At 37.7% G+C, this 25,300-nt stretch overlaps 2 protein-coding genes across 5 annotated transcripts in view; one reads left to right on the top strand and one right to left on the bottom strand.

The window, feature by feature from the left end:
• The window catches only part of slc9a8 (solute carrier family 9 member 8), a 34,025-nt gene extending 16,095 nt beyond the window's left edge, over positions 1-17,930 (bottom strand). The window contains exons 1-6 of one of the 4 annotated variants that reach the window (XM_008413901.3): positions 17,813-17,930; positions 14,741-14,931; positions 14,226-14,410; positions 12,034-12,114; positions 8,849-8,907; positions 230-313 (exon numbers count right to left, since the gene is read on the bottom strand). In XM_008413901.3, coding sequence (XP_008412123.2) covers positions 230-313; positions 8,849-8,907; positions 12,034-12,114; positions 14,226-14,410; positions 14,741-14,931; positions 17,813-17,830 — 618 coding nt within the window. In that variant the 5' untranslated portion in view covers positions 17,831-17,930. Of the gene's footprint in view, positions 1-229; positions 314-8,848; positions 8,908-12,033; positions 12,115-14,225; positions 14,411-14,740; positions 15,307-17,200; positions 17,551-17,812 lie in introns of those variants that run through there. The other 3 variants (XM_081609077.1, XM_008413899.3, XM_008413900.3) reach the window with 3 other exon arrangements.
• A 68-nt stretch (positions 17,931-17,998) lies between these two features.
• b4galt5 (UDP-Gal:betaGlcNAc beta 1,4- galactosyltransferase, polypeptide 5) overlaps positions 17,999-25,300 on the top strand; it is a 44,169-nt gene continuing 36,867 nt past the window's right edge. The window contains exon 1 of the mRNA XM_081609078.1: positions 17,999-18,544. Coding sequence (XP_081465204.1) covers positions 18,436-18,544 — 109 coding nt within the window. The 5' untranslated portion in view covers positions 17,999-18,435. The remainder of the gene's footprint in view (positions 18,545-25,300) is intronic.

The raw sequence follows: 25,300 nt of genomic DNA on the forward strand, positions 1-25,300 counted from the left end.
TTGTGAGTTGCATGCTCATTTAGCACATTGTTGCTTCATTTTTTTCCTGGAGTCATTACTTTTTACAGTAATTATTGTTGTGCCACCTACATAAACTGCACTTTTTATCTGCATTTTCTCTACTCTGTCAGAGAAAATGCCACATGCTGAAACTGGAATTGCCACTTTTAACTCATCAAGGGGCGGGGGTGTGCTGGAAATACAGGTTTAGTTAAAAATGTAACCATACCTTGTGTAAAGAGTATCCAGATTCAAATATGATGGGTGGAAGAAGCAGGAGGAAAAACATGTTGGGTCGAAACATTTCTTCCTCCTTGAGAAGAAAGAGAGAAAGGCAAAAGAAGAAGCACATTAAAAATATGCATGAAACAATCCGCAACATCAACTTTGGCTATAGAGCAAGAATTAGGAAACGCATGACATTCAGAAACAGCAGCTAATAAACCAACAATTTAAATAATGCAATGAGCAACTACTAACACCTTTTCATCTTAGAAAGCTGACTCCAGGATGACCACATGCAGACATCAGCTGCTGGTCAGGAGGCATACCTGCCTGCCAACACATGCCTTCAACCTCCATTAGCAACACATCCCATAAAAACAGCTGTAAATTTCTAACAATTCTATTTTTAATCTCCAAGTCTCTTGTTCATTCACAAACACACAAACAAGCCCACGCATGCACACACAGTATCCCAGTGACCTTAGCTCCGTGATTATTTCTGCAGTATAATGAAGTCATTGTTGCTTCCCAGCAAAATGGGCCAGCCGCCCAGATAAGGCTTTGGCATCATGTGCCCATGCGCTACTCTCTGGCTGTGCATGATGCACATGTGTTTTTTGTAGTAGCGACATGTGTGTAGGTGTGTGTACCTATTCTGTGCATAATTTATGTTTGTAAAACAAAAATCAAAAGACATTATGCATGCAAGAGTTTTTCATCTTCTTATTCCAGGTAGACGCCAGCATTGTTTTCTATCAGAGGAACAGAAAAGGGCCGAGTGTTTGCTGCAGCTGCTAAACAATCTCCCTCTTTGTTTAATGGAAGTCAGTTTTGACAGCTGGTAGAGCCTGACTCTCCACCTCAATAAGTCCACAAGCAGTTGGCGATGACAACAATCGCTTTAATATTAACAAAAAAGTAGAGGGGCACATTCACAAAAATACTTCTAAGATCTGAATCAGAAGCTTTGCATTGGCCAGTCACAAATCTAATTTTAGACTTATGAGTATCTTAAAACTGCTATGAAAATATCACAAAATTAAGGTTTACGAGAAGGGGCTCAGAGAGCTTTGTGGTCAGTACAAAAACACTGACATAAGCAGTTTCAAACGTTACCTAATGATCTACCAGTGGTGGGCTGTCAGGGCCTGAAAAACCTTCTCTCCAGGAAACCCTAACAAATATATCTATAACTTAAATTCTAATGTTTGTTCAATTAAATTTAGTGCGCTTTCAATCAGATTTCAGTCTCTCTGTGTTGCCAAGGTTAATCTAATCTGTCCAGGGTCTTCACAATCCAGAGAGCAAGCCTATAATCTGTAATCGATATAGCAGGGGAACTGCTCTTTTAACGAGCTTAAAGATTCACCTCACAGCGCCTGGTTGAAGGCCCACATGATGTCAGACATTTTCCAAGCTTTGATTGGATGATCAGAGCAACTGTATCAGCCACAAATTTTGCTAGTAAAGGTTGTGTTCAGCAATCTGTGCTGTGGACATTAATACTTGTAATTGTTTGGGGTTTTTTATTTCATGCCCACAATGGCTGATAGAGAAGGAGAAATTGGCTTCTCCTTCTCAGGAATGATTAAAAATGCATTTTCAAGAAAGGCAGACTTTCCTGAAAGAACAGGACATCTAAAAGAGAGTGGGGTCTTACCTGATGTATGTCAGCCAGGCTGCTGAATAAACATCACTCTCCATCTCGCTCTATACTCTGTGTGCCTTATAAACATCCTACCATTATATATATATAATGATTATATAAAAAAAAACATCTGAAGGAAACCTTCATAAGAAAATCCTAGCTGTCTTCTCTCTGTTTATTTGCACACAGCACAGTTAGTGAGATCTGGTTCATGTGTCCACTCAGGATGACACATTAAAATTCCTGCTCTGAATGACGCATGCTTGAAATCTGATCACTCAATACTGATGTTGATTCAAGGTTTTAACAAGATCTCTGGAAATACCCCGTCCTATATTGTGCTTTTTGGATTTATTAGTATTGACTGCTTGTATAATTGCAATGTAATAGGGGTCCCTCTGAAAGCCCAGGTTCCAAATGTACAACCTGCCACTGTTATCTAAGTAACTTTTATAGCCAATCAGTCCTGTTCAACAGTAACAAGAATATGACATGTTAATAAAAACAGAAACAGAGGGAGGACGCCACAGGACATGATGTACAAAACTAATTTTGAATTACTAATTTTCCAGTTAAAAAAACAAACAAACAAACAAAAAAAACACTCAGCATAAGAGAACGTGCAACTCAGGTGAAAGGGTAAGGTTTGACTTAGTTTGTCTACTAATAATACATTCAAATTTCAGGAAAAGTAGGCCAACCATTGCTCCCAGGTTGGCAAAGTTGATGTTAGTGACTTGACATTTATCTCCAGTACAGCTCCACCTTTCAGTCCAGCTTGCAGCCACGGACACAGCAAGGCATGCCACGCATTAACTGCAACTTGACATCTACAGCTGCACTCTTGCCGCATGCACGCGTTCAGATGTTTCACTGGCACATACAGGATTGTCGACTGGAGTGATAGATCAAGCATATAAAACATATCTTCACACAAGCACCAAAACAGAGAAGAACTTGAGCAGAAATGGACTAATCTTTCCTAATTGGGGTTTGGACATTTCACCTTTCCTTGGAATAACAGTTGATTGAGAAAACAGAAAATAGTTATTTATTTCCACGCCACAAGAAGGAATGCTTAGACACTGGGTCCGGTTCTGTCAGAATTACAACAAAAAATGAGACCAAACAGCATAGGGCAGAGGCGTCCAAAGTCAGTCCTCAAAGGTCGATATCCTGCATGTTTTGGTTATTTCCTTAGTCAACACACATGGATAAAATAAGGACGCATTAGCAGACATCTCCAGAACACTGACATGCTGAGGAGGTAGTAACTACCGCCAAGGGGAAAACTAAAACATGTATGACACCGGCCCTTGAGGAGTGACTTTGGACACGCCTGTCATAGGGGATATAGTGTCTAGTAGAAACAGGCATAGTCCTCTGGCTGTTTATAATTTTGTCACTTAACAACTAGTGTGTGTGACTGGGCAAGAAAAAGTAGTACATGTATGTGAAATAGAAAGAAAAGCATACATTTTATTTGTGAAATACATTTTAATTTTGCCATCTTGATGCAAGAACAGCTGCAGATTTTGGGGGGTTTATCTGTACCAGCTCTGCTTACTAGAGCGTGAAATATTTGACTATTCTGTGGTGAGTCTTTGAGCTACAGGCTCTATAACAAATTTACAAATGGAGTTCCATTTTTACTTTGACTAGGCCATTTAAGCATTTCTTTGTAATTCTGGCTTCATGTTGATTACAACTTCTTTACAAGTTTGTCCTTTATCCATCTGTTCTGGTTCTTGGTCTTCATGATGGTGATTATTCACTGACTTTCTCCAACAAACCACTAAGATCTTTACAATTGGTTCCACTGGGTTTTCTTCAAGGATATTAGAATAAAAGGATCTAATCACATATAAATGATACACATTTCAGATTTGTTATTTGTACGATGTATCTAAAACTCATGTATCTTTTCCCTCTTATTTTACTGTCTTAAATTGTGCTGATCTTTCATGTTAAATTCTAATAAAATCCATTGAGGTTTGTGAAAGAGGCAAAATTTGGGTACGAATGCTTCCATAAGGCACAGTATAATAAGCAGAAAAGATAGCAGAAAAGTATACACTTTAGGGAAAAAAAAAAGATGAAATAGATAAACCCAGAAAGCAGAGGGTTGGTATGGTATTTACATGTGCTGAGTCTGAATGCAAAGTTAATGAAAAAAGATGAATGCCTAAAGATGAAGGAAATGCAGTTAAAAGTGAGCCGAGAGACACCAGGAAAAAAAAAATATGAGAGGGTCCATAGGCGAGAACATTGTTCAGAGCGGAGTGTCCCTGGAGGCTTGGCTTTGACAACCAGTGACATCACCACAAGGGAAAAAGGCCCCTGAAACCACAATTAAAACTTGTCTCTATGCGTCAGTTTCTCTCTCTCTCTCTCTCTCTCTCTCTCTCTCTCTCTCTCTCTCTCTCTCTCTCTCTCTCTCTCTCTCTCTCTCTCTCTCTCTCTCTCTCTCTCTCTCTCTCTCTCTCTCTCTCTCTCTCTCTCTCTCTCTCTCTCTCTCTCTCTCTTTCTTTTTCTCTCACGTGGGAGCCATCTATTAAAAGTATGTGCTTCCCTTTGGGGGTTAAAACCCACCACTGTAGCCACTGACAAAAAACGATGAGCCTGTTTATTTCAGTAAAGTCAATACAACACTATAATGGGGGGAATGCAAAATTATTAGCCAGGTTGTAAATATATTCATCTGCTTTTCTCTGTCAGTGCTCTGCCTAGGAGACATATTGCTGCTAGAAGGTTACTTTGTATCAGAGCGCTATTTCTTCTTCAATCTGTGTCAGAGCACAAGGGAGAAATCGGCAGATGAGAGGAATAAAAGAAAGGAGTAAAAAGAATGAGAAGCACACAGGCAAACGTTTGTTCATCTGATGAGCGAGAGAATTGGTAAAAGAAAGTTGGTTGTTCATTTCAGCAGGACTTTATTGCAATAATTGCAAAGTTTTTTGCAGTTTTCATGTAACTGAATGATATAATATTTATTTAAGTCAAACAAAATTACAAAAAGAAGTAAGAAATGAAAACAAGTAAAAGAGAAAATGAACAAAAAAAGACAAGACGTATGGATGACTAAAACTAACTTTGTTTAAAATGGCTATGGTACAAATGCACCTGCGCACAGATGATCAACAGCAGTAAATCCAAAGGGGTCATTGATCGGCCACCATTTAAAATATAAGTATCTTTAATTTGGAGCAACAGTTCATAAAATGGAGATGGAAGCTGATGTGATGTTCTTCCACCTCCGTCTTGTAGCACTTATCAACTAAACTATTAGAACAGACCAGCAGCTGTGACACGTTGTCGGGGAAATCAGCTTACATGAACATATCACCATTTACAATCAGGAGCCGTTGCACAGATATATAAAAACATATTCAGCTAAATTAATGTTTTCTTGTGGTAGTAGAATTTTACACTGAAAACTGGAGATAAATCCAACTACTAGTTTGAGTGCAAGCTGCAAAATTTATATTAGGAATAAAAAGCTGCCACAAAGACAAGAGGCCACATATTTCCTTTAAAAATAATCCTAACTTAAATGTTGTGTTTATTTTTTCTCCTTTAATTCTTTAAGGTGAGGAGAATGACAAGCAACGTTTTAATTAGTAATTGAGGATGGCGTCAAAATTCTGAAACAATAGAACACGACGATGAATGTAATGTGTTGATCTTGGTTGATCAGGAAGTTGATCAGGTTGATCGTGAAAGAAAAAAGCTACATACCTAAGCTGATATTTTAGCTCATGCTTCAATGTGTAGCAACAAAATGAGAAGAGGTGATTTCTGAAAGCTTTTTCTTTTGAGCAATTTAGAGACTTGTGCCATTCTTATATCGTACTTCTGCACAAGACATTGCTGCTACATCAAAGGAAAATAAAACAAGAATTCACTTTCAGATCTAACTTTTAAAGAAATTGCTCATGCACAACTTCATGTAGCCACAGCAACAGCAGTTTGTTTCCGCATGACACTTTTGGTGGCTTGTGGAGAGCCTGAAGGTTTGTAACACAGACTGTAAGGGCGGAACCAAACTGTCCTTAAAGGAAGAAATTACAGACACTTTTAGTAAAGTATGAATATTATTTAGGTATTGTTCAAGAAGGCTGAAGTCAGTGTGTGACACAGTTTGTGACATGGCATGGACAAATCTGATAAGCTCTCTGAAGAAACTTATCAGACACCCACAAACGCACACACACATTAAGAACTGTGGGAATCCCAGTGTTTTTCTCAAAATATTTCAGTAAAGGGCATCAATAACTATTTGGAGTGGAGATGGGGGCAGAGCAAAGGTTTTCTCATCATGTTTTCCAATCAATCGTTGTAATTTTGATTTCATGTCTTTGCAAAACATGTTTTTAAAACTTAACAGGACCAAGTAGGATAGTGTCAGCAGAAATGTAATAGGCAGTCTACGCAGAAAATGCAACAGGCATTTGGATTATTCATGACCAGGAAAGAGTAACACTAGTATTCCACTTATTCCCTCAAATAAAAAAAAATGTGGTAGCATTAATATAATTAGCTGAATATAATATTAAAAATAAAACTATATTTAAGGTTTATAGTATAGCTTATAGTAATGACATTTTATAAAACAAAATCTGAGTTTTTGTGTGTATAACAAAATAAGGAGTGCTCTTGTCCTCACTAAGGGAGCTGTCCTCTTCCCAAACCCTCCTAAATGCTAATGGTGAGTAAATAAGCATGTAGCTGAATGTTTACACACTTCAGATTGGTGGTTTATTTGCTTAACCAGCTTGTCAACTTTACTGGACAAGAAGCACCCGATATCAAAGTCTAAATACACTTGGCAGAGCAGCTAACGCAATTATACCACATTTTATGGTTTTATTCATACAGCTGATACGAGAAAACTTCAAGATAAAAACCTTATCTACATACATCATAAAGCTATTTGAACTCCAAAGAGCATAAAGTCAACAAAACATGCAAACAGCAGCTTTTCTGCTCATAAAAACTCCACAGCCTAAATGCGGAGTTTATTATGTTTTCAGGCTACAGGGTGTAATTTATCCCTGGCTGATTTCACTTAATCCAGAAAACATTCTGAGTGTGTTGGTGAGAGGCTGATGAAATTATGAAAAATCTTACAAATACTACTGCTACCAAGAATAATGCTAACATGAATTATAATATTAAATTGGTAAATTTGTTAATTTTCCCATATAAAACGTGATACGACACTTTTAGACTATTACATATTATTTAACAAAAGCAAACTTTACCTGTATGAAGTTTCTTCTATTTAAAAATAATGTTTTATGTTTTATAATGTCATACAGAACAACTGGAGACAGTGTCCTAAAAACAGCAATATATTTCTTAAATGTCAATTTTACTTGACAGATAATAGTGCAAGCTCAATGTAGTCAGAAATGCTCTTTGTCCTAAATGATGGTGGACTGATTATTTCTGTAAGAGCTCTCACTATACATGCAGAAATTGAGATTGGGATTATACTGTAAAAAAAATAAAAATACATTTCTCTCATATCGCCCACACCTACAAAAACTTGCAAAACATTTTTATAACCTTGAACTATTTCCTTTATTTTTACATCTTTGGTACATTATGACGGCAACCTGTAATGTACTTTCTTGGGATTTTGTGTCATCCAAAGAAGCGCAGAAATGTGAAGTAGAAGGAAATGCATGGTTTTAAAACTTTGAAAAAGATAACATAATTGTTGAGTGCATATGACACCATCCTCATTTACATTCCAAATACAATTCAGTGCAATCACACAAGTTTTATCAGTGAATTAGGAGTGAGTCTAAATGTAACTGTTCTGCGAAGACTTCAGATTATTAGAGAACAGAATAGTGAAGACCAACACCAGACATGTCAGGGATAAAGATGTAGAGAAGTATTAAAGTAGTATTAAGTTATTAATCAATGTATAAAACTGTTAACATCTCAACGAGAACTGTTCAATCCATAATCCAAAAGAAAATGAGTACAGCACAGTTACAAACTACTAAAACATGACTTTCCATAAGGAAGAAAAAGGAGCAGCCAGGAGGCCCTTGCATGTCTTCCACACCTCAGGTGGAAGAATCTGTTGACATGACAACTATTAGCTATGCACTCCACAAATTTTCCCTTCATGGAAGATCGACGAAAAAAAAGACAATGTTGACAGAAAGACTTAAGAAGTCATCTTGGAATTAGGTGTGTTCTAGTCCTGCCACAAATGGTCAAATGAGATGATTAAAGTTTGTGATTGTAACATGAAAAGATTGTTCTGTTTTAATTGTTTATGCTTCTTAGTATTAACCCAACATGAAGCCTCAGGCCTACATACACAGCCTGATTGTTGAAAATCAACTATAATCACAGTGACGGTCACCTGCAGATTTACCGGATGGGACAACATGGGCCGAGGGGCCTTCGGGGCTCTAATTACTTCTGCCAATGACTCATCAACACCCCAGGGCCCACAACTAGGAAAAAAAAAACAAAAAAAACAATGGGCCCCTGTGTGTAAAAAACATTGACAACCTGCCCTCTTCTCCTCCCTCCTCTTTCACTCGACAACTCTTTCTCTCCACCCCTTGATTGTCCACTTTCTCACTGGTTGGCAGCGAAAAAGGAATGTTAATGAAAGGCGCAAAAAATGAGAAGTGATAAAGAGGAAGAGACAGCCACCAGAGAATGACATGTGATCGAGATGGTAGAATGAGATTATTTTCTAAGTAATAAGTAAATGGACCAAAATGTTCCCTACTGTAAGTGCATTATACAAAAAGAAGTGCTATTTTATCCTAGAATATACTATGCCAGTTTAGATCACTCCGTACCTTTCAAATATTTTGCAGTGCATAGATGGTGTATATCTTTGTCTGGTGTGCGATTGTTTCAATGCATAGAAAAAGCTTCCAGTGTGGAAAAAAATAAAACAAAATGAATTATGGATCCAGTTGATGCAAACTTTACCTTCCAGTTGGCCAGTTCCTGGAACTCGATGATCTTAATGAACCCTCCCATTAGGATTCCTGGAAAAGGTAAGAACAAGAAAAATGACATCGCCCTTTAAGAAAAAAAAATCCTGAAATATTTCCTCCTTTATTTAAAAAGAACACACCTAAAAAAAAAAAAGCACAATAGAACATTTATTAAGCTAGTGTTTTCTTAGGGTTTGCAGGTGCATTAATTAAGAAGGAAACAGCACTGCGTAAGAAAGAAGTAGAGCAAAGGAAACGGAAAGACAAAAAAAAAAACATCTTTGGATGCTGGTTTATGGTGAGATGTTAAGAGATAACGTAGACCAAGGCAGACAATACGCAGATGGGAGAGAGGAAATGATGAAAGGCAGCCTTTCTTCTGATTTGTTAACACTGTGTTATCTCTCCACTGCAGACTCCCTGGCTGCTCCGAGCACTCAAACAGAAGCTCTGACCCTGTGCAGTATGCAGGCCATAAAAAGGGAAAATCCCTTCAGGGTCAAGATGCATGTGTGTCACTGAGGTGTAGAGAAAACACGTGCGCGAGCATGTGAAGAGAGAGTACAGTTACAAGGAGGAGAATTCACCTCAAGTGATCTTTTCAAAATGTGTGGAGCCCTATCTCTTTTGTTACACAACACAACACACTTGATTGTTAAGTTAGGCTGCATGATGGGATGCCGGGGACATTCTGGCCTAAAGCTGGCTAACCTGACGAGCTTATCCTACCAGCTGTACGTAACAACTATAACATAAAAGATGGATGATGCCACCACAGAATCAAATAAGGTCTTAAGAAGTCCGTCCTGCACTCAAAATGACCTCAGCCTCCTCATCAGGTAGAGTCTGCTCTGACCATTCCTGTAAAGCGCATCAGTGTTGAATGTCCAGTCCAGTTCATTGTTCAGGTGAACACTCAGGTCATTCTAAGAGTTCACCATCTCAATGTCCTTTCGCTGAATGTTTACTGGTGTCAGTATGGTTGGTCTGTGCCTGTGGAAATCCACAACCAGTTCCTTAGTTTTAACCGCATTTATCAAGAGGTGGTTTGTATGTGATGCCTTGAAACTGGCCTCTGTCTCTTTTAAAAAGCTCTTACCCTTTCTGACACTCCTTCAATACATTACAACAACTGTGGTTTGACATTTACAAACGTTCTTACTTCACCAGGTTAAAAAGTTTGCATAAGTGTAGCAGTAGCAAACACTTTTCTGCCAGGTGTTTGCCAATTGCTGCTGCCTCTAGCCATTTTTGAGCTTTGTGGGGTGGAAGGTTGGCTGGTGACTGCAATTCCAGTTAGCTTTGTGGAAATAGACGGCGCTTTATAAGACCAAGCATTTGGCACCTCGGATGGCTGCCACGGGGAGATTCAAAGATTTCTCAAATATGAAAATAATCAAGCCACATTTCAGGTATGCCTTCAATGAGGGAATAACATTATAGCATGATATAAAGCTCAGAAATTTTGATTTTACATAATACCGCTCCTTTAAATAAAAAAACAAAACCCAGAACTGGACCACTGCTGAAAGGTGACATAAATAGTCTTAACTTTCTGTAATGATGTAAAACAAGAACACACCCTTAGATTCCAGATTTTTTGTGTACTGTGAAAATCTCAGGTTTGTGTGGCATACTTAGCTAATCATAAACCTTTACATTTTGACTTTGTCTTTCCTTGAAAAACAGTGAAATGGTATCCATGTTAGCACAAATACCAAAGATCTGTGCATCTAGTTTTAAGCCATTTCAGAACCTGTTATACCAGATTTTTCATTTCAATGCTAAAACTCCAGAACTAATAATGAGTGTATTTTTTGACTGACAAAGAGCAGAAGGTGAGAAGAGAAAATATTTATCTCTTGGTCAGGGATCCAGCAACCTTTTGGATTCTAGCAGTCATGTTTACCTTTACTTCAACAAAACAAGATTAGTCTGAACCCCAAAACCAGTTTGATCAGGAAAAATATATGCAAATTATTTCCAATATAAGAAACATTTACCCATTTATTACAGGAAAAATACTCTGAGTTCCCTGTAGCTCAAAGAATAGAGTTTAAAATATGCAGAACCATAACCAAACATGGAGAAGCAGCATTCAGCTTCTATGCACCACAAATCTGGAACAAACCTCCAGAAAACTGCGAAACAGCTGAAACACTGAGTTCCTTTAAAGCAAGGCTAAAAACCCAGTTGTTTACAGTTGCTTTTGATTAGTAGTGAATAGAACAATGAGCAACATATTTGATGTGTATTGATGATTTTGGTGATGGCACTCATAAAAATTTTATGTTTGTTACTGGTTTTCCCAATTGTTGACTGCATGGTGTTTTTATAACTTTGTATTTTTGTGTTTTTATGATGAAAACAGCACTTTGAACTGCCTTAGTGCTGAAATGTGCTAAACAAGTAAACTTGATCGATTGATTGAATGAAGCCAGCTGAGTCCTTCTCATATTTATGTTAGATAGGCAGCACACTTAAAAAAAACAAAAAAAAAAACAAATAAACACCAACGTACACAGAAAATTTACAGAAAAAGGTGAAAAAAAATTGCTTCATGATTTCTTTAGTCATGTAGGAATTTTAAGAAGGTGTCAAGTAACAACATGCATGGGTCTAAAACAAACCTTTTTTTTAGTTCGCCTTTACAATTTACAACGTTGTTTGTCTCTATATAATTTTGGTTTAAAGTCACAAGGAACCACTTTGTAGGGATTTATTAGCAACATCTGGCTATGGAGCCACATGCTGAAAAGCCCTGCTTTAGATCAACAATCTAAAGCAGGGCTAATCGACAGAGTGAAAAAGAGCAAAGTCACTTATTTTGCTTGCAATAAAGTTTTCTCCAATGGATTACATTGCCTAAAAACTCAATCAGGCAGCTACAGCTATAATTTATGCTGATGATTTTTTTTTTTCGAAGAAAAAAAAAAAAAACGTTTCTTGCTTGTTTCTTATTTACATCATGTAAAAGTACCTTCAATTGAGTAGGTGCTGAAATGTGCTATACAAATGAATCAGCTGATTCTGACAATATAATCTAGCCTCACCCATTCTGCTTTCCGTTCGTTATCCTGCTCTTAATATTTGCACAGAATTGTCGTCAATTACTCAAACTGTTTAATCAAGAACATATGTGTGCACAAAGCAGCAAGTTACAAGAGCAACACTCACCAAGAGACACAACAGCCACACTCTCAGGAAGAAAATGCAGCTTGAACTTGATAAGCAGGTGCACCAATATGATGCAGATACCTGAGGGAGAGAAGATGTAGGAGACAACTGAATGAATATTTAGGACAAATACATCTTTGTTCAGAAGATGATGTCACACTTGCTCACATCAGGCCTAAAAAAGCTACCACCTAATATGCCGCTACACAGGCTTTTCTAGATGTTTGATTTAGATAACTGCAGTGAGTAGAATCTGTTGGAATGAAGAAATAGCATTGGTACGTAATGACATTTAAATCATTTTCAAAGGCGAATATAAAAGTAGAACATAGAAAGAGCTAATTTATTAGGCAAAATATTAAACAACCCAGAAATTAGACAAGCTATACAAAATTAATGACTGTCGTGTACTGTTTTGTGATTTTCCACAACAGATTTTCAGTGAGAATAATCTTGAAGTTATAACATGTTTTGGTCAGAGACAAGATGCATTTTTTTAATTAACCATTACAATTACTTGAATAAGGAAAAAAGTAAAAATCAAGATAGATTTTGTCTTTTATTCTCTGAACTGAATTATTAAATTTTACAACATAATCTGATAAAAAAAGACATTTACTTTTACTGAGGGATATTTTGAAAGACTAAAAAACTTAATTAAACATCCTGCAATATAGTGCAGGATGTTTAATTAAGTGTTAAACATCCTGCAATTAACATATTGCAGTATGTTTAATTAACATCCTGCAATATGTTAATTATGTTATGCAATATGTTAACATCCTGCAATATAGTGATCCCATATTTATTTGCTAAGGGTTGCTCTCGAAGATACTGGTGCACTATTTCACACAAGCAATAATGTATTTGACTGCATGGTAAGAAACAGTTGCAACAATCTCAAAAGCAAATTAAATTCTTTCTATTTCACAGGCAGAACAAACAAACAAACATCAGAGACAAATCTCTAGTCATACCAACAAAGCTTTTTGTCATATATATATATATATATATATATATATAATAAATGCAAGAATAGTAATATCATCTGCACTGAATTCAACAGATGAAATAAAAACGCCCAAATTTAGACATATTAGCAGACCAGTAAATAAACTCGACTAAAGGGTATGTGCGATCTTCTGTTATCAGAGATGTTAACTTTGTTCAACTGAAAGCAAAAGGCAAAGTTGTGGCAGCAAACGACATGTTATTTTAACAGCAGAAAATGCCACTTGGGCCTAATGTGTGGTTTGTAAGACTGAACTCTGAAATGGTTTCTCATGCACTAATCTGCAGCTACTATACCTTCAGAACACAAACAACGCTGCTTCTCTACACCAGAGTTTGTTAAAGAATAATAATGTAGTGATCAAAACAGAGTAAAAGGGAAAAATATCTACATTTTAATAAAGATTAAGAGTACTACCTTGATCTTTTTAGAGACAACTATATTTCCCTGGTAAGCAGTTCTCAGAGTACAAGAAGCAAAGTCAACAGCTAATCTCCATTTAATACACAAAACTAAATTCAGAGTAGCAACAGGCTAGCCAACAGAATAAACATGTTAAGTCAAAATGTTATGTAAAAGCATTCCTTATAATTTAAGTCAAATGTCAGAGAAAGACCCTAAATGACCAGTTTTGTCTCTTGCTACCTGTAGGCAAGACTGAGGCAGCACTGACCCTTCCTCACTTGTCGCTGCTGACCGCTGATTGGCTACCTGAAAGAAAACTGCTAAAAATGTTCCCTCACAAACGCTAGCAAGACTTTTTTTTTTTCTCGTCAAGCCCCTTTTTCACTACATGTTCACAGCATGGTTAAACTCAGCTCAACTCTGTACGGTTTGGGTGGTTTTCCATTACAATTGACAAACAGCTCCAGTGGGTGGGGTCATCATAGCAGGGTGGCCCTCAGACATCATACTTTTCAAAGTAACATGGATAACATGTGGAACATTTGTTAAATAGGCGAACGTAAGCAGCCAGACAAATACCCACCTATTGTTAGCCTGTTCAACTTCCACTATTACTTTAAGAAGTTTTTTATTTTTTGCTTCAGTCCATCCCAAAAATCTAACTAAATAAATGATATAGATAACATTGCAACAACTGTAATAGCTTATTGCTTCTGCAGATATATGGAAATGCCAAAGTCAGATTAGCCAATAAAATGAATGAATAGCAACCCACCAATGACAAGCAGACTGAAAAAAATACTCAGTCCACTGGACTGTTCTTCCTCCTGGGCCTTCACCCCGGTCTGCACAGGCAGGATGGGCTTCGGAGTTGGGGGTGCTGGTGTGGTTGGCTTGGCAGCAGCTGCTGTGGAGTGATGGGTCTCATTGCTGTAATTCTCAGTAGTTTCATTGGACTTTCTGGAAGAGCGAAGATTACAGGTATAATGGCGGCTTTATGCTTTTTGTCAGACAAAACTGACCACGTGATACAATAAACAGCCATAAGGTAAACACGTCTTAGACTGAATATTATACCGTTTTAGGTGTTGCCACATTCAGGGAAACTTTGACCTGAAATAAACAGTCGCCGCTATTTTATATAAAATGCACACATTTTCTTTATAGGGCAGAAAAGATTGTTATTGAGGGTGGGATTTAAGTGTTATAGTCGAGAAAGTGACAAGACAAGAAAGAATAAAAGTCTTGCTAGCGTAGTTACAGTAGATAAAATAGAAAAAGACGAACAACCTGAAAAGCTTTCCGTCGCTCTGCAAGTTGGTTGAGCCAAGTTTATTTTGTCGTGTCTCTTTTAGACCATGAGGTATCTGCTTGTCTTGAAGTTGAGTATTATCCTTATGTAGCACATTCTCCTCTCCGTTGTCATTTCTCTTGTAAAGGTCCACAGAGTTGGGCTTTTCGAGCCTGTCTGACACGCACAGCTTTACGAAAAACAATAACAAGAACCACGAAAAAAGTTTAACCCTAACGTCTCTCATCCTCAGTTAAGTGTTTTTAGGCCTAAAGACAATATATTGCATTAAAAAAGACAGACGGATTCATATCTTCAGCTTCGTGTATCTGTTGACATCATGGCCTTACTTCCTACAGAAATGTTTGATGGGAGTTGTAGTCGACAACAAGAGCTGTACAGATCAAATTAAAACGACCTAAGTAAAACAAATCAGACGCAGTTGAGTGCATGTTTTGTGTAGGAAATGTGCACATGCTTTTATGTTGTAGTCAATGTTAAGCCCCCCCAAAAATGTATGTAAAATGTCATGTGAACGCTGATTATATTTTTATTGACTCCATTTCCCATGTGGCATTGCACTGTACCGTCAACCCTCTGCTTGCTTCACACGCCATGCAGAAAACTGAAAAGATAAGTTTGTTTTTGTGTAATTATACAGTGTTTTCAGTGATTCTTGAGAATAGGGACAAAACAGGTCCTATGGATTAAGCACAAAATTTGAATAAAATATACACAAAATATATTTTTTTCAAATATCTGACTGAACTAACATGGGTCATGTGAGCACAACAATGTATATTTTCCAGGTATTTGCTGAATATGTTTTTATTTTAAACATTGTTGTCGGTGGATGATGCCTGTAAAAGCCCTTGTCCAGGAGCAGAACTCAATACATTATAATAGTTTAAAATAATTAAAGAAATACTAAAATGATATATTATGACAATTAAGTATAAGTAGCCATATAAATAATATTAAAGGTATCAATAAATTGAATTAAAAAGCATTTTTATATATTTTCCCACTCCATTGAAATTTTTCCCTAGTTTTTGTCAACACCGTCAGAAATGAAAAGAATGTAAAAAAAAATCAGGCATTTATTGGGGGGCACCAAAACTTCTGAGGACCCCATGACCACTTCCTTTCTCTTTCTTTGCTAAGAGGGCTAGTTAGCTCTGGTTAGCTTAAGTTATTCTTTAGTTTTTTCTTCTAAGTTGCTAAGTTGCTCGTCACAACCATGATGTGTCAACACCATAACTGACAATTTACAAAACTTTGATGAAATTTTGTGAAATAAAAGCTTAATGTTGGTATATTATAAAGATTTCATGGACCTGTTGAGCTACAACATGGCCTCCTTCAGAATAACGTCATATAAATTGAGGTAGTTTGGCTTTTTGTCAACTCCATCAGAGTTTTTCTGACTCTTTCAGTGAAATTGTTGTCAAATCTCACTTAAATGTGCAATTAATTCATTTCATATTTTACATAAATTGCATTACTTCACATGTACCAAGTTTTTCATTTTACTCACTAGTTTGTCACCACCTTCAGTTCTGTGTCAACTCCGTCATGCAGTGTCAACTCCGTCAGATGGCCTTTTGTTTTTTTTTTGTTTTAAATAATATTTATTTTGTTTCTTGAGAAGCATTTGTCTGTAAAATGAGTAAAAATATCACTATTAGAGTAATTAAAAAAGATTTTTTATTTATTTTTGTCAGATGGTGATGACAACGTTCTAGGTCAGGTCGATTAAAAATGTAATTTAAAAAAAAATGTTCCAACTGGGAGCCTGTACCTTAGCATCTTTACATTTCCAAAACATTATTTGTCACATAAGGTTGAGAAATAACAAAAAAAAATTATGGGAAAATTAAAACCCATTTTGTCCCTATTCTCAAGAATCACTGGTCTAACAAATTATGGGTACTATGAGAGAACGGTTGTATCGATAGATTTTTATATTCCTATTTATTTAAAGCCCCATACTCCGGGCTAGTGGGTTTCGGCCGGGCTAGTGGGTTTCAGAAAAGTACATCGGTTCCCAAATGCACATTCCAGTACTCCCACTCCCCTAAAACACTGAAAAAAGTTGTCCTTTTTTGTTTGAGTTTTTTAGCTCATTTCATATATATAAAACAGATGCAAAACAAACATAAACAAATGTAAATAATATGCAAAAATAAATTCAGTAGCAAAGCATGGAACATAGCAACTGGGGGAGCGTTTATAATCTTGAGGTGGCATACAGTGAAACAAAAAACTATTAAATAATTTCAGACAAATAAATAAATAAATGCAATTAAGTGTCGTTTCTTAAATTAGTAATTTAAACTATACATCATGTATGTAAGACGGGGTGACTTAGTTCATTTGCATATTAAAAGAAAATTGAGTTTTATAATATTCACTTAAAATAAACTCTTAAATTTCATTCTGAACCCCACATAACTCACCATATCTGCTGCTTAGGTTTTGTAGATAGAAAGCTCTCTGAAATAATTTCTTATGTAAATTGACCCCGACCCATCCCTCCTATGGTGGCGCCACTGAAAGCAACAAAGGAACTCTAAGTACAGTGCTTTGCTGGTGATTCTCATACGGTGGGAGATCTTTTGGGAGGCAGGAGTAGGGGTTTTATACGATTCATACCCTGGAGCACATAGTGTCGAAACTGCCTTTACGGCTCTCCTCCCCCAAGTTACTCAGTTTTTCTTATCATTGCATTTTAAAACAAAATATATTTTTGTGAAATAATCACACTCTAATCACATCAGAAATGGAAACTTGGATTTCTGATAGTAGCCTTTTTTTTCTTCTTTTTTTTAAAATGATCCCTTATTTAAATATACACTTATTTTCTTCGTATGTGTTGCATTGTGGCACTTTGTGTTAAAATTCCGTTTTTACTTACTGAATTAAGAATAAATAAGTACTCTCGGCCAATAATTAATCCTGTGAATGACAAATTAGTTTTAAGAATCGAAAAATTTGATATAACTGAAATGAAATGACTAATCAGTCAGTGAATCCATGTCTTATAATCTTGGCTAAGACAAATTGCTTACGGTTATACAATGCGCCATTAGTTTTCCAGTAACGTTGAGAAGGTTATCAAGAAGGCTTTTTTTTTTTATTATTCCAACGTTGGTTGCCAGGTTACGTCGTCTACGCCGTACGTACTTTGCGCTGAGTAGGAGCTACCGCGTTAACGCCCACTTGAGGTATTGCTCTTTTTTTCTCTCTGCGGAGAGACCGCTCCATTCATAGGGTTGGGCAGGCAGGCAGCAGAAAACGAAGAGTGGAAGAAACACCATCGGTGGAACCGAAAGGATGGTCTCGCGTTGAGCCCACCAGGCCCCCTTAATCCGCGAAATCTTCGCTGGCCATTTTCCCTCCCATTAGGACATACCCCGAATTTAAACCGACACCTTCTCTTCAGGAATGGGACTCAAGTGTCTCGGCTGAATGCTGGCGTTCCCATCCTTGTTTTTTGCAACCTGCCGCGGAAATAGACTGACTTCCTCGTCGCCTGTTCATCTGCTGCAGCCGCAGACCTAGCGCTCGATTCGACTCATTTTTAGCCCAGACCGTCCACGGACTCGCTGGCTCAGGCATCTGGACACATCGGGGCTGGTCAGTCGTCGTTGGAAAAAAGCAAAACGTGCCTGTGTGTGCTTTTGCTGCCTGTATGATGCCGACACATTTGCGTTTCCGGAGAAGGTCATTCCTTGGGCTTTTATTCCTTTTTTCGCTCTCCACCTCGGTACTATATTTCATCTACTCCGCCCCCGGAATCGGTAAGTAACATGAAATGGGAGGTTTGTTCTGAATTGGCCGACCGAAGGAGGATGATGAGGATGTGAGGTTTGCATGGGCCGTTAGGTCATGTGTGACAGCTCGACCATGCGTCTCTGCTTAGCTTAGGTATCACCCAGTTGATGATGAGACTCGGCTGGATGCTGATCCCATAATATCCATGTACCTGGCCGTGATAATAACAGTGCGACTGATGAGCGTGGCTATTATAATCTGGCTGATGTTACTAGGCCTTTTGGCTGTGATCACAGTACTTACAGTGGCCCGATGTCTGGAGACACAGACCAAAATGCAGTATTTTGGCCTTGGTATTAATAGCCTTTGATGTACGTTTGGGAGCCATTTAAGTCATCAGCCTCAGTCGTTCTCTGATTGTGATTGGCAGGGCAAAGATCTGATTAAGAGTGTACATTCTTGAGGCCAAAGTGAGTTTCAACCTAGTAATGCATTCCTTACATCATAAGCTGGCTGTTAGTCACATGTAGTTGTGTAATATCACATGTCCACAATTTGCCTATTATTAATTCATTAATGTGTCTTTTCTTCTCCTCTGCTTCTTTGTTCCTCTCGTTATTTGTTGGAACACCAGTCACATCGCACCTCTTCAGTCAATTAACCATCTTCCGTTTTTGAAGCATTCCAGTGTACGGGAATGTCCACATATCTTATCAGCCCAGATACATTAGAGCAGTCATGTTTCTATTTTATATCCTTTTATCAGGGGTGGGTCAAGAAATGTATTTGTGGGGCGGGTGGAACACAACTGGAATAGAAATAGTGAAAATGAGCGGTAAATGTGAATGACTCATAGAGATAACTAAAAACAACTGTACCCAACTTATCATATGTAAGAGACTGAATCATTGTAAGTAGCAAGATTTGAGATATTGTGATGGGTACTTCTTTCATTGTTTATTCAGGAATATGCTGCATGGTATGCCATTAGAAACAATAATTAGGTCTCAAAGTACTATAGAGCCTTTGGAGGGGGGAAAAAATGCAGAGATGTAGACTTCATCGACATACAGTTGTACAACTAGTGTTGCTGGGTGATCAGTGAAAAAGTTTAAATATTTAATTGAGTTTTTCTCATGTCCTGTATGTTTTTCTTGAAGTATTCTGAACCAAATTTGATTTTCTTTATTTTTGAAGGATTATTTTATTGTCATTAACTTAAATTGAAAGTAGCACTTACTTTTTGGTCATTTAGCTGGCGATCGCAAATCAAGGAAAGAGTGTGTGAACGGTACAACTCTAGCTTCAGTGTCCCTGCTTAACTTGACTCCTTGAATTCGTTGTTGTAAGAGTTGAGTTCTTGAATTAGTGATTTATTTATTTTTTTTATTAATTATTACTGTACTTTATTATTTGTGCACAAAATTACTTGTGAGGGTGTCCTGGCCAAGGTGGACATTAGCTCAAACCTATAATAGTTGGAACACTCATCCACATGCAATATTAAACACTTACACCACAGATGAAACCAACTACAAGTACATAACTTGGAACATAGCAAACTAAAATATACAATATAATATATATACTCAATGTCAATGTAACAGCCATCCTAGAGACAGCTAAATCTTTGGAACAAAGACAATGTTTTCCTGTACTTTAACCCTACACCAATTGGTGACTGACCATATTAAAGGCAGTATTCTGAAGCTAAAACCACAAGAGCAGGGCAGTGGCCTGTAGTGATTTTAGACACAAGTTAGTAGCTAAACTCTAACGAGGCAGCAGGTGTGTTGCTTGGATTTAGCATCATGAAACATACATTTGTGCCAAGTTATAGCTGCAAAGTTGGGTTGTTGTTTCCTGTTTTATACCCACTTATACAAATCCAGATGATATTGGATTCAGCATGTTTTACTGAATCCAAGTTAGTAAAACATGTAAATAGGCGCAGTTTCATAACATGTCATATTTTGTAGAAAGACATTACTGCCATGTGGTTCTGCATAGAAAAATGGTAAACATCTGTCCTCCACTACCGGACAGAAATTCAATCCAACCCTACAGTTAAATGTTTTTTTTCCAAAGAAAAGAATCCCAAATACTTTGAGATCTTTCAGTGCTAATATTCTCCTCTCCCATCTTCTATATCTTTACGACTTGGTCCAGAGAAAATAAAACTTGTTGAGGTAGTGAAAGAATTTACAGTAATGAAACATTGAGGTATCGTGCCTTGAAATCCGGCTATAAAACACAGTATTTTCTAAAATGTCTCACCACTCATTTTAAATGTAGATATTATTCAAATATTCTGTTTTTAAAAAATGAGGCTCACTTTATGTGGTCACATAAATAGTTGAAGTTACTGTTTGCAACTCCACCCTTTAAATGTGTGGGTAATTTTTCTGTCACCACCAGTATTTTCTAGCTTAAGCTCTGAAATGCTACTCCTTATTACCAATCTAAATCACTCACAACTAAAATTTTTCTCTTCTTGCTTTGGTTACACTTATTTACAGTTCTGGCATCACTTGTGCTTTAGTCAAGTACTGCTATCATCAAATGGTGCTGACCTATCATCCTCATTCTGCCATTTCTAACACTCCTCTCCCATTGGATAACCACATGAGGGAGCGTGACATGCAATGCAATTCACTTTGCATTTACTGGTCCCCTGTTTAGGGGGCTTCTGACCACAACTATAACTATTGTTATTTATGTCTAAAGCATGTAGCTCGACTTTAAATGCATGTCTCTTAAAGATGGGAAATGCATTAGCTTCTGTCTTTGAGTCTTAGCCAACCACATTTTAAAAGTGTTATCTTACTACTGTCAAGTAGGCAGATTAATGTGAAGTTGAGCATCAGCAACCAGAATGACTATTCTCTATCATTGTAACTAAAAGTATTGGAATAATCAAAATTAGGAACTCCTCCTTAACATGTCCAACACCATGTATGTTGATGCTTTCTACTGTGGTAAAGTCCTCAGTTGAAAACAAAAATAACGAATGGTCATACCTTAAAGAAAATCGGTATTGTCCACTGAAAGCTTGATTGGTGCATCTCTATGCAGGGTTATAGGTATTGAACACTTAGCTCTTTTAAAATGAACAATGAGAAAGGTCATCACTGATACTCATCAGAATGAGTATTGACTGATTTCTACTTCTTACCAGCTGAGGATAATTTAGTCTTAAATGCAGAACACGTCTGACAGTAAACCAGAGTTACCGAAAGTGGCCATTCTGCTAAATACGACAGAAACAAACAAATCATGAAATAATTGACATATAATCATACCGTCATTTCATTTTTATTTTTTTTTTTTTTAGCTTGGGCATTGACTGTGTCTGGGAGCTGTACTTGGCCATATTCACCCTCCAGGGTGTTGACTGTTGCAGGGCTTTAATGGACACATGGCCTTTTGGGGATTAGCTTAAAAAGAGTACAAGGACCAGCAGCACCAGTCCATTAATTATACATGCTAACCGGGAACCAAGCAGGTTTTTTTTGCTGCTGTTACTAAATACTGCCATTTAAGTGTGTGTTTTCCTTACAGCAGGGCCTAGCTAAGAAATCATGTGAGGGTTTGGAGAGGAAGCTTAACAGAAAAAGGACCCAGCCAGAGATATTGATTCACAAGCATTAGATGAGGTTTCTGAACTTGTGGTCAGATATGAGTCTTTGAGCAAGTATTTTGCAAAACCAGAATTTACAGTGCTAAATGGGAATGTTAACTGAAATGCTATGGATGCCAGTAAAGCATTAGCACAGCATTTTCTTGTCTTTGTTCTATATTTTCTCTTGAAACTCAGATTGAAGAAGGTAACTATCCAGAACTGGTATAACACTAAAGGAGCTGGAGTGAAGTGTTGATTCTTTTGAACTGTACGAATATTTTTAATGGTTTAATTCAGTCATAAGTAGCATCTCTGCTACAATTGCCTCTGACTAGCAAGTTTTCTCACATGTAGGAAACAATCTGTGACACATCTGAGTCTTCCTGAGTAATTATACAGTGTTTAGTAAAGCCAGCTTGATGTTGATTTGTGCAACCCAGTCATGCTTTGTAAAATTCATATTCAATGCAACATTTGGGTGCTATTCTCTTCAAAACTGACACAAAGTACAGGGGAAATGACCATCTCACAAGTGGTCAGAAAATTAATTCAACTATCTAAAGTATTTGTATTTTCCTTCCAGTAACTGGGCAACTTACAAACATCATAAAAAATGGCAGCAAAGCTATTTCTGAAAAGAGAACATCCAGATCACAAGAACTGTACTCAACACTGAAGATCACTGAGAGTGAATGATTTGTTGTTTTTTGTAAACACTACGCTTAGCAAGAGATTTTAGACAGATGCCAGCTGGGTTATGAAGCATTTTGATCTGGTCTTTGACTTTCTAACTGAGGAATACAACTTGGATGAATTAGATAAGACAGAGGACTAAAGATTAGCCAGAATATGTCTCTGACCATACGCAAGCCATAATGTAAGAATGGAAACATGAATAATCACACTGATACAATTTGTGATAAGCATAATAAATTTGTTCATGACGCAAACTGCAATAAATGTTTTTAATTGATACCAGCTGAGGCTGGTATTGCTAGTACAGCGCAGAAGGCCCATAAAGCAGCTATATAAATATCATGAAATGCAAATTTAGAGCTCTACAAATTACCTAAACAGATTTGATGACTTCATCCGTGAAAATAAAAAGGAACTCTGCTCTAAATATTTGATCATTACCTCCCAACAGCACACCTTACTACGTTGCAATTAATAATGTACCTTGAATCGTGTTTGTTGTTTTTATTGGCGTTTGTTTTAATTGGTATCTGTCCTGCAACAGAGGCTTGGTGGCTCTAACTGGTTCGACTGGATCCATGATAAGTTGGTTATTTCAGTTTGTCCTGGTCCTATTTATGACCTTCTTCGGTGGAAAACACAGACGCTGCTGGTGTACTGTACTAGCCATACGTAGAAAGTGACGTTGGTTTGTTTGAAGATTATATTTTATCTTGTAGTCCAAATGCTGGCGGTGGTATTTTTTCAGGACAAACTAAACGTTACAAGAGTTTGATTCTTAAAGTGAAATGTGGCCAGTAACTTGTAATACGAGACATTTTAAAGCGGTAACACATGGTTTGTGTCTGTATGACTCTTCATACAGACGGTTTGCTACACTCACGAACGGAACTATTTTAACCCGTCTTGATTTCAAACCAGCCTCTGCAGACAAGCCGGAAAAGCAACCTTTGCTAATAGAAAACGACAACTTCACCGCATGTAACATGTAGGCACTCTGCACTTTTAAATTCAGAACAACACACACTGCCCGTTTCCTGTGTTAAAAGGTAAATTCATTTTTGCTGCATTTAGACTCCAGTTCTGAAGAGCAGAAATGTGTGGCTTGGCAGCAAAGCATGTGGGGCAAGGCCTGTTTGAAAAGCTTTGGGGCTTCACTCACATCTGCTTTGTTCACTTTCGCTCAGAAAAAGGGAGCCATTCAGCCACGATATGCGTTAGCATCAGGTCTGAACAGAAGGTTCATTTGGTTTACCATGCATAAACGTTAGGAAAAATAAACCGTGACTGTTTTAAATGAACGGGGTGAGCTTGACTTCTGGCTGTGCTTATACTATTATATATTTTTTTCTCCTCACTGCAAGACAACAATACATTGCAAACAGCTTTTTAAATAGTAGTTTAGACTAAATAAAAAAAACGTAAACACCACTAAAAGAAAAGATGATATGGGGAGAACGATGAAAGGAATGTATCAAGCTACTGGTTTGCACATCGGGGAACCCATCCAAAACACCTGAACAGGGCATCCTTTGATACCCAGGTGGCCTCTGTGCAGAATGCCCCAGTTTTACGGCATGGTCCATCTCGCTGTTCTTCTTCGCCATCTGCCTCCGTCCTTACGTATTCAAATGCACCGTCGCCCCGGCCTCTACAGCGTATGTCGCCCCTGAGCACGGATGCTGACTGATGCAGGCTGGGGATGCAGGGCACAGCTGGGCCTTATTGCTGCAGTTTATTTAATTAAAACATGAGAGGATCCCACTGGAGTGAGCGCTAGGGAAGACGTTTCCTCTATTTATAGGTTTGAATGCAGATAAACACACACACACACACACACAGACAGACAATGGCAGATCCAGAGAGTACAACAAAGACAGGAGAGCAGGTGCTTCTGCTTTGTCACAAGAGACCGGCCTTATCCCCTTGCCTTAATGGCTGCTGTGTGGTGGTTTGTATCTGTCTTTGATACTGAAAGATATCTCGGCGTGTACGTATCACCGATTCCTCTGTAGATGCGGCTACTGCTCTGTGCAGTGTAGACCGTGTTTTAGGTGTTGCTTCATTTCAAATGAATCTACGGCTGCACAAAGTTACCAAGCATAATAGAGATCCACCGCGGCTTTAAAGTTGCTACAGAGAATTGTGCATAGCTGTCTCACTGTGGCGAGGTACGCAAACAAATCCTCAGACAAAGCTGTCGCCTCTACTCGACATGTAACAACACTCTATGTCAGCAGTAGTGTAAGCTTTGTTTTTATATGTGTGATGGACTGACTGGGTGTGAGAGAGTGTGTGTGGATGGTGTGTAGAACCTTAGCAGCCTATCATCATTGCAATGATACCTAGTGTAATCACACCTACTCATCCTTTCCTAAGAACCGGTGACTGTGACTAGGTCAGCTGATTAAATGTCTCACAAGTCTGCCAGATGAGAAACAATGTCTTCTCAGGATTGAAAATA

Source organism: Poecilia reticulata, chromosome 7, assembly GCF_904066995.2.
Source record: "Poecilia reticulata chromosome 7, P_reticulata-male-v2, whole genome shotgun sequence".
NCBI classification, from domain to species: Eukaryota; Metazoa; Chordata; class Actinopteri; order Cyprinodontiformes; family Poeciliidae; genus Poecilia; species Poecilia reticulata.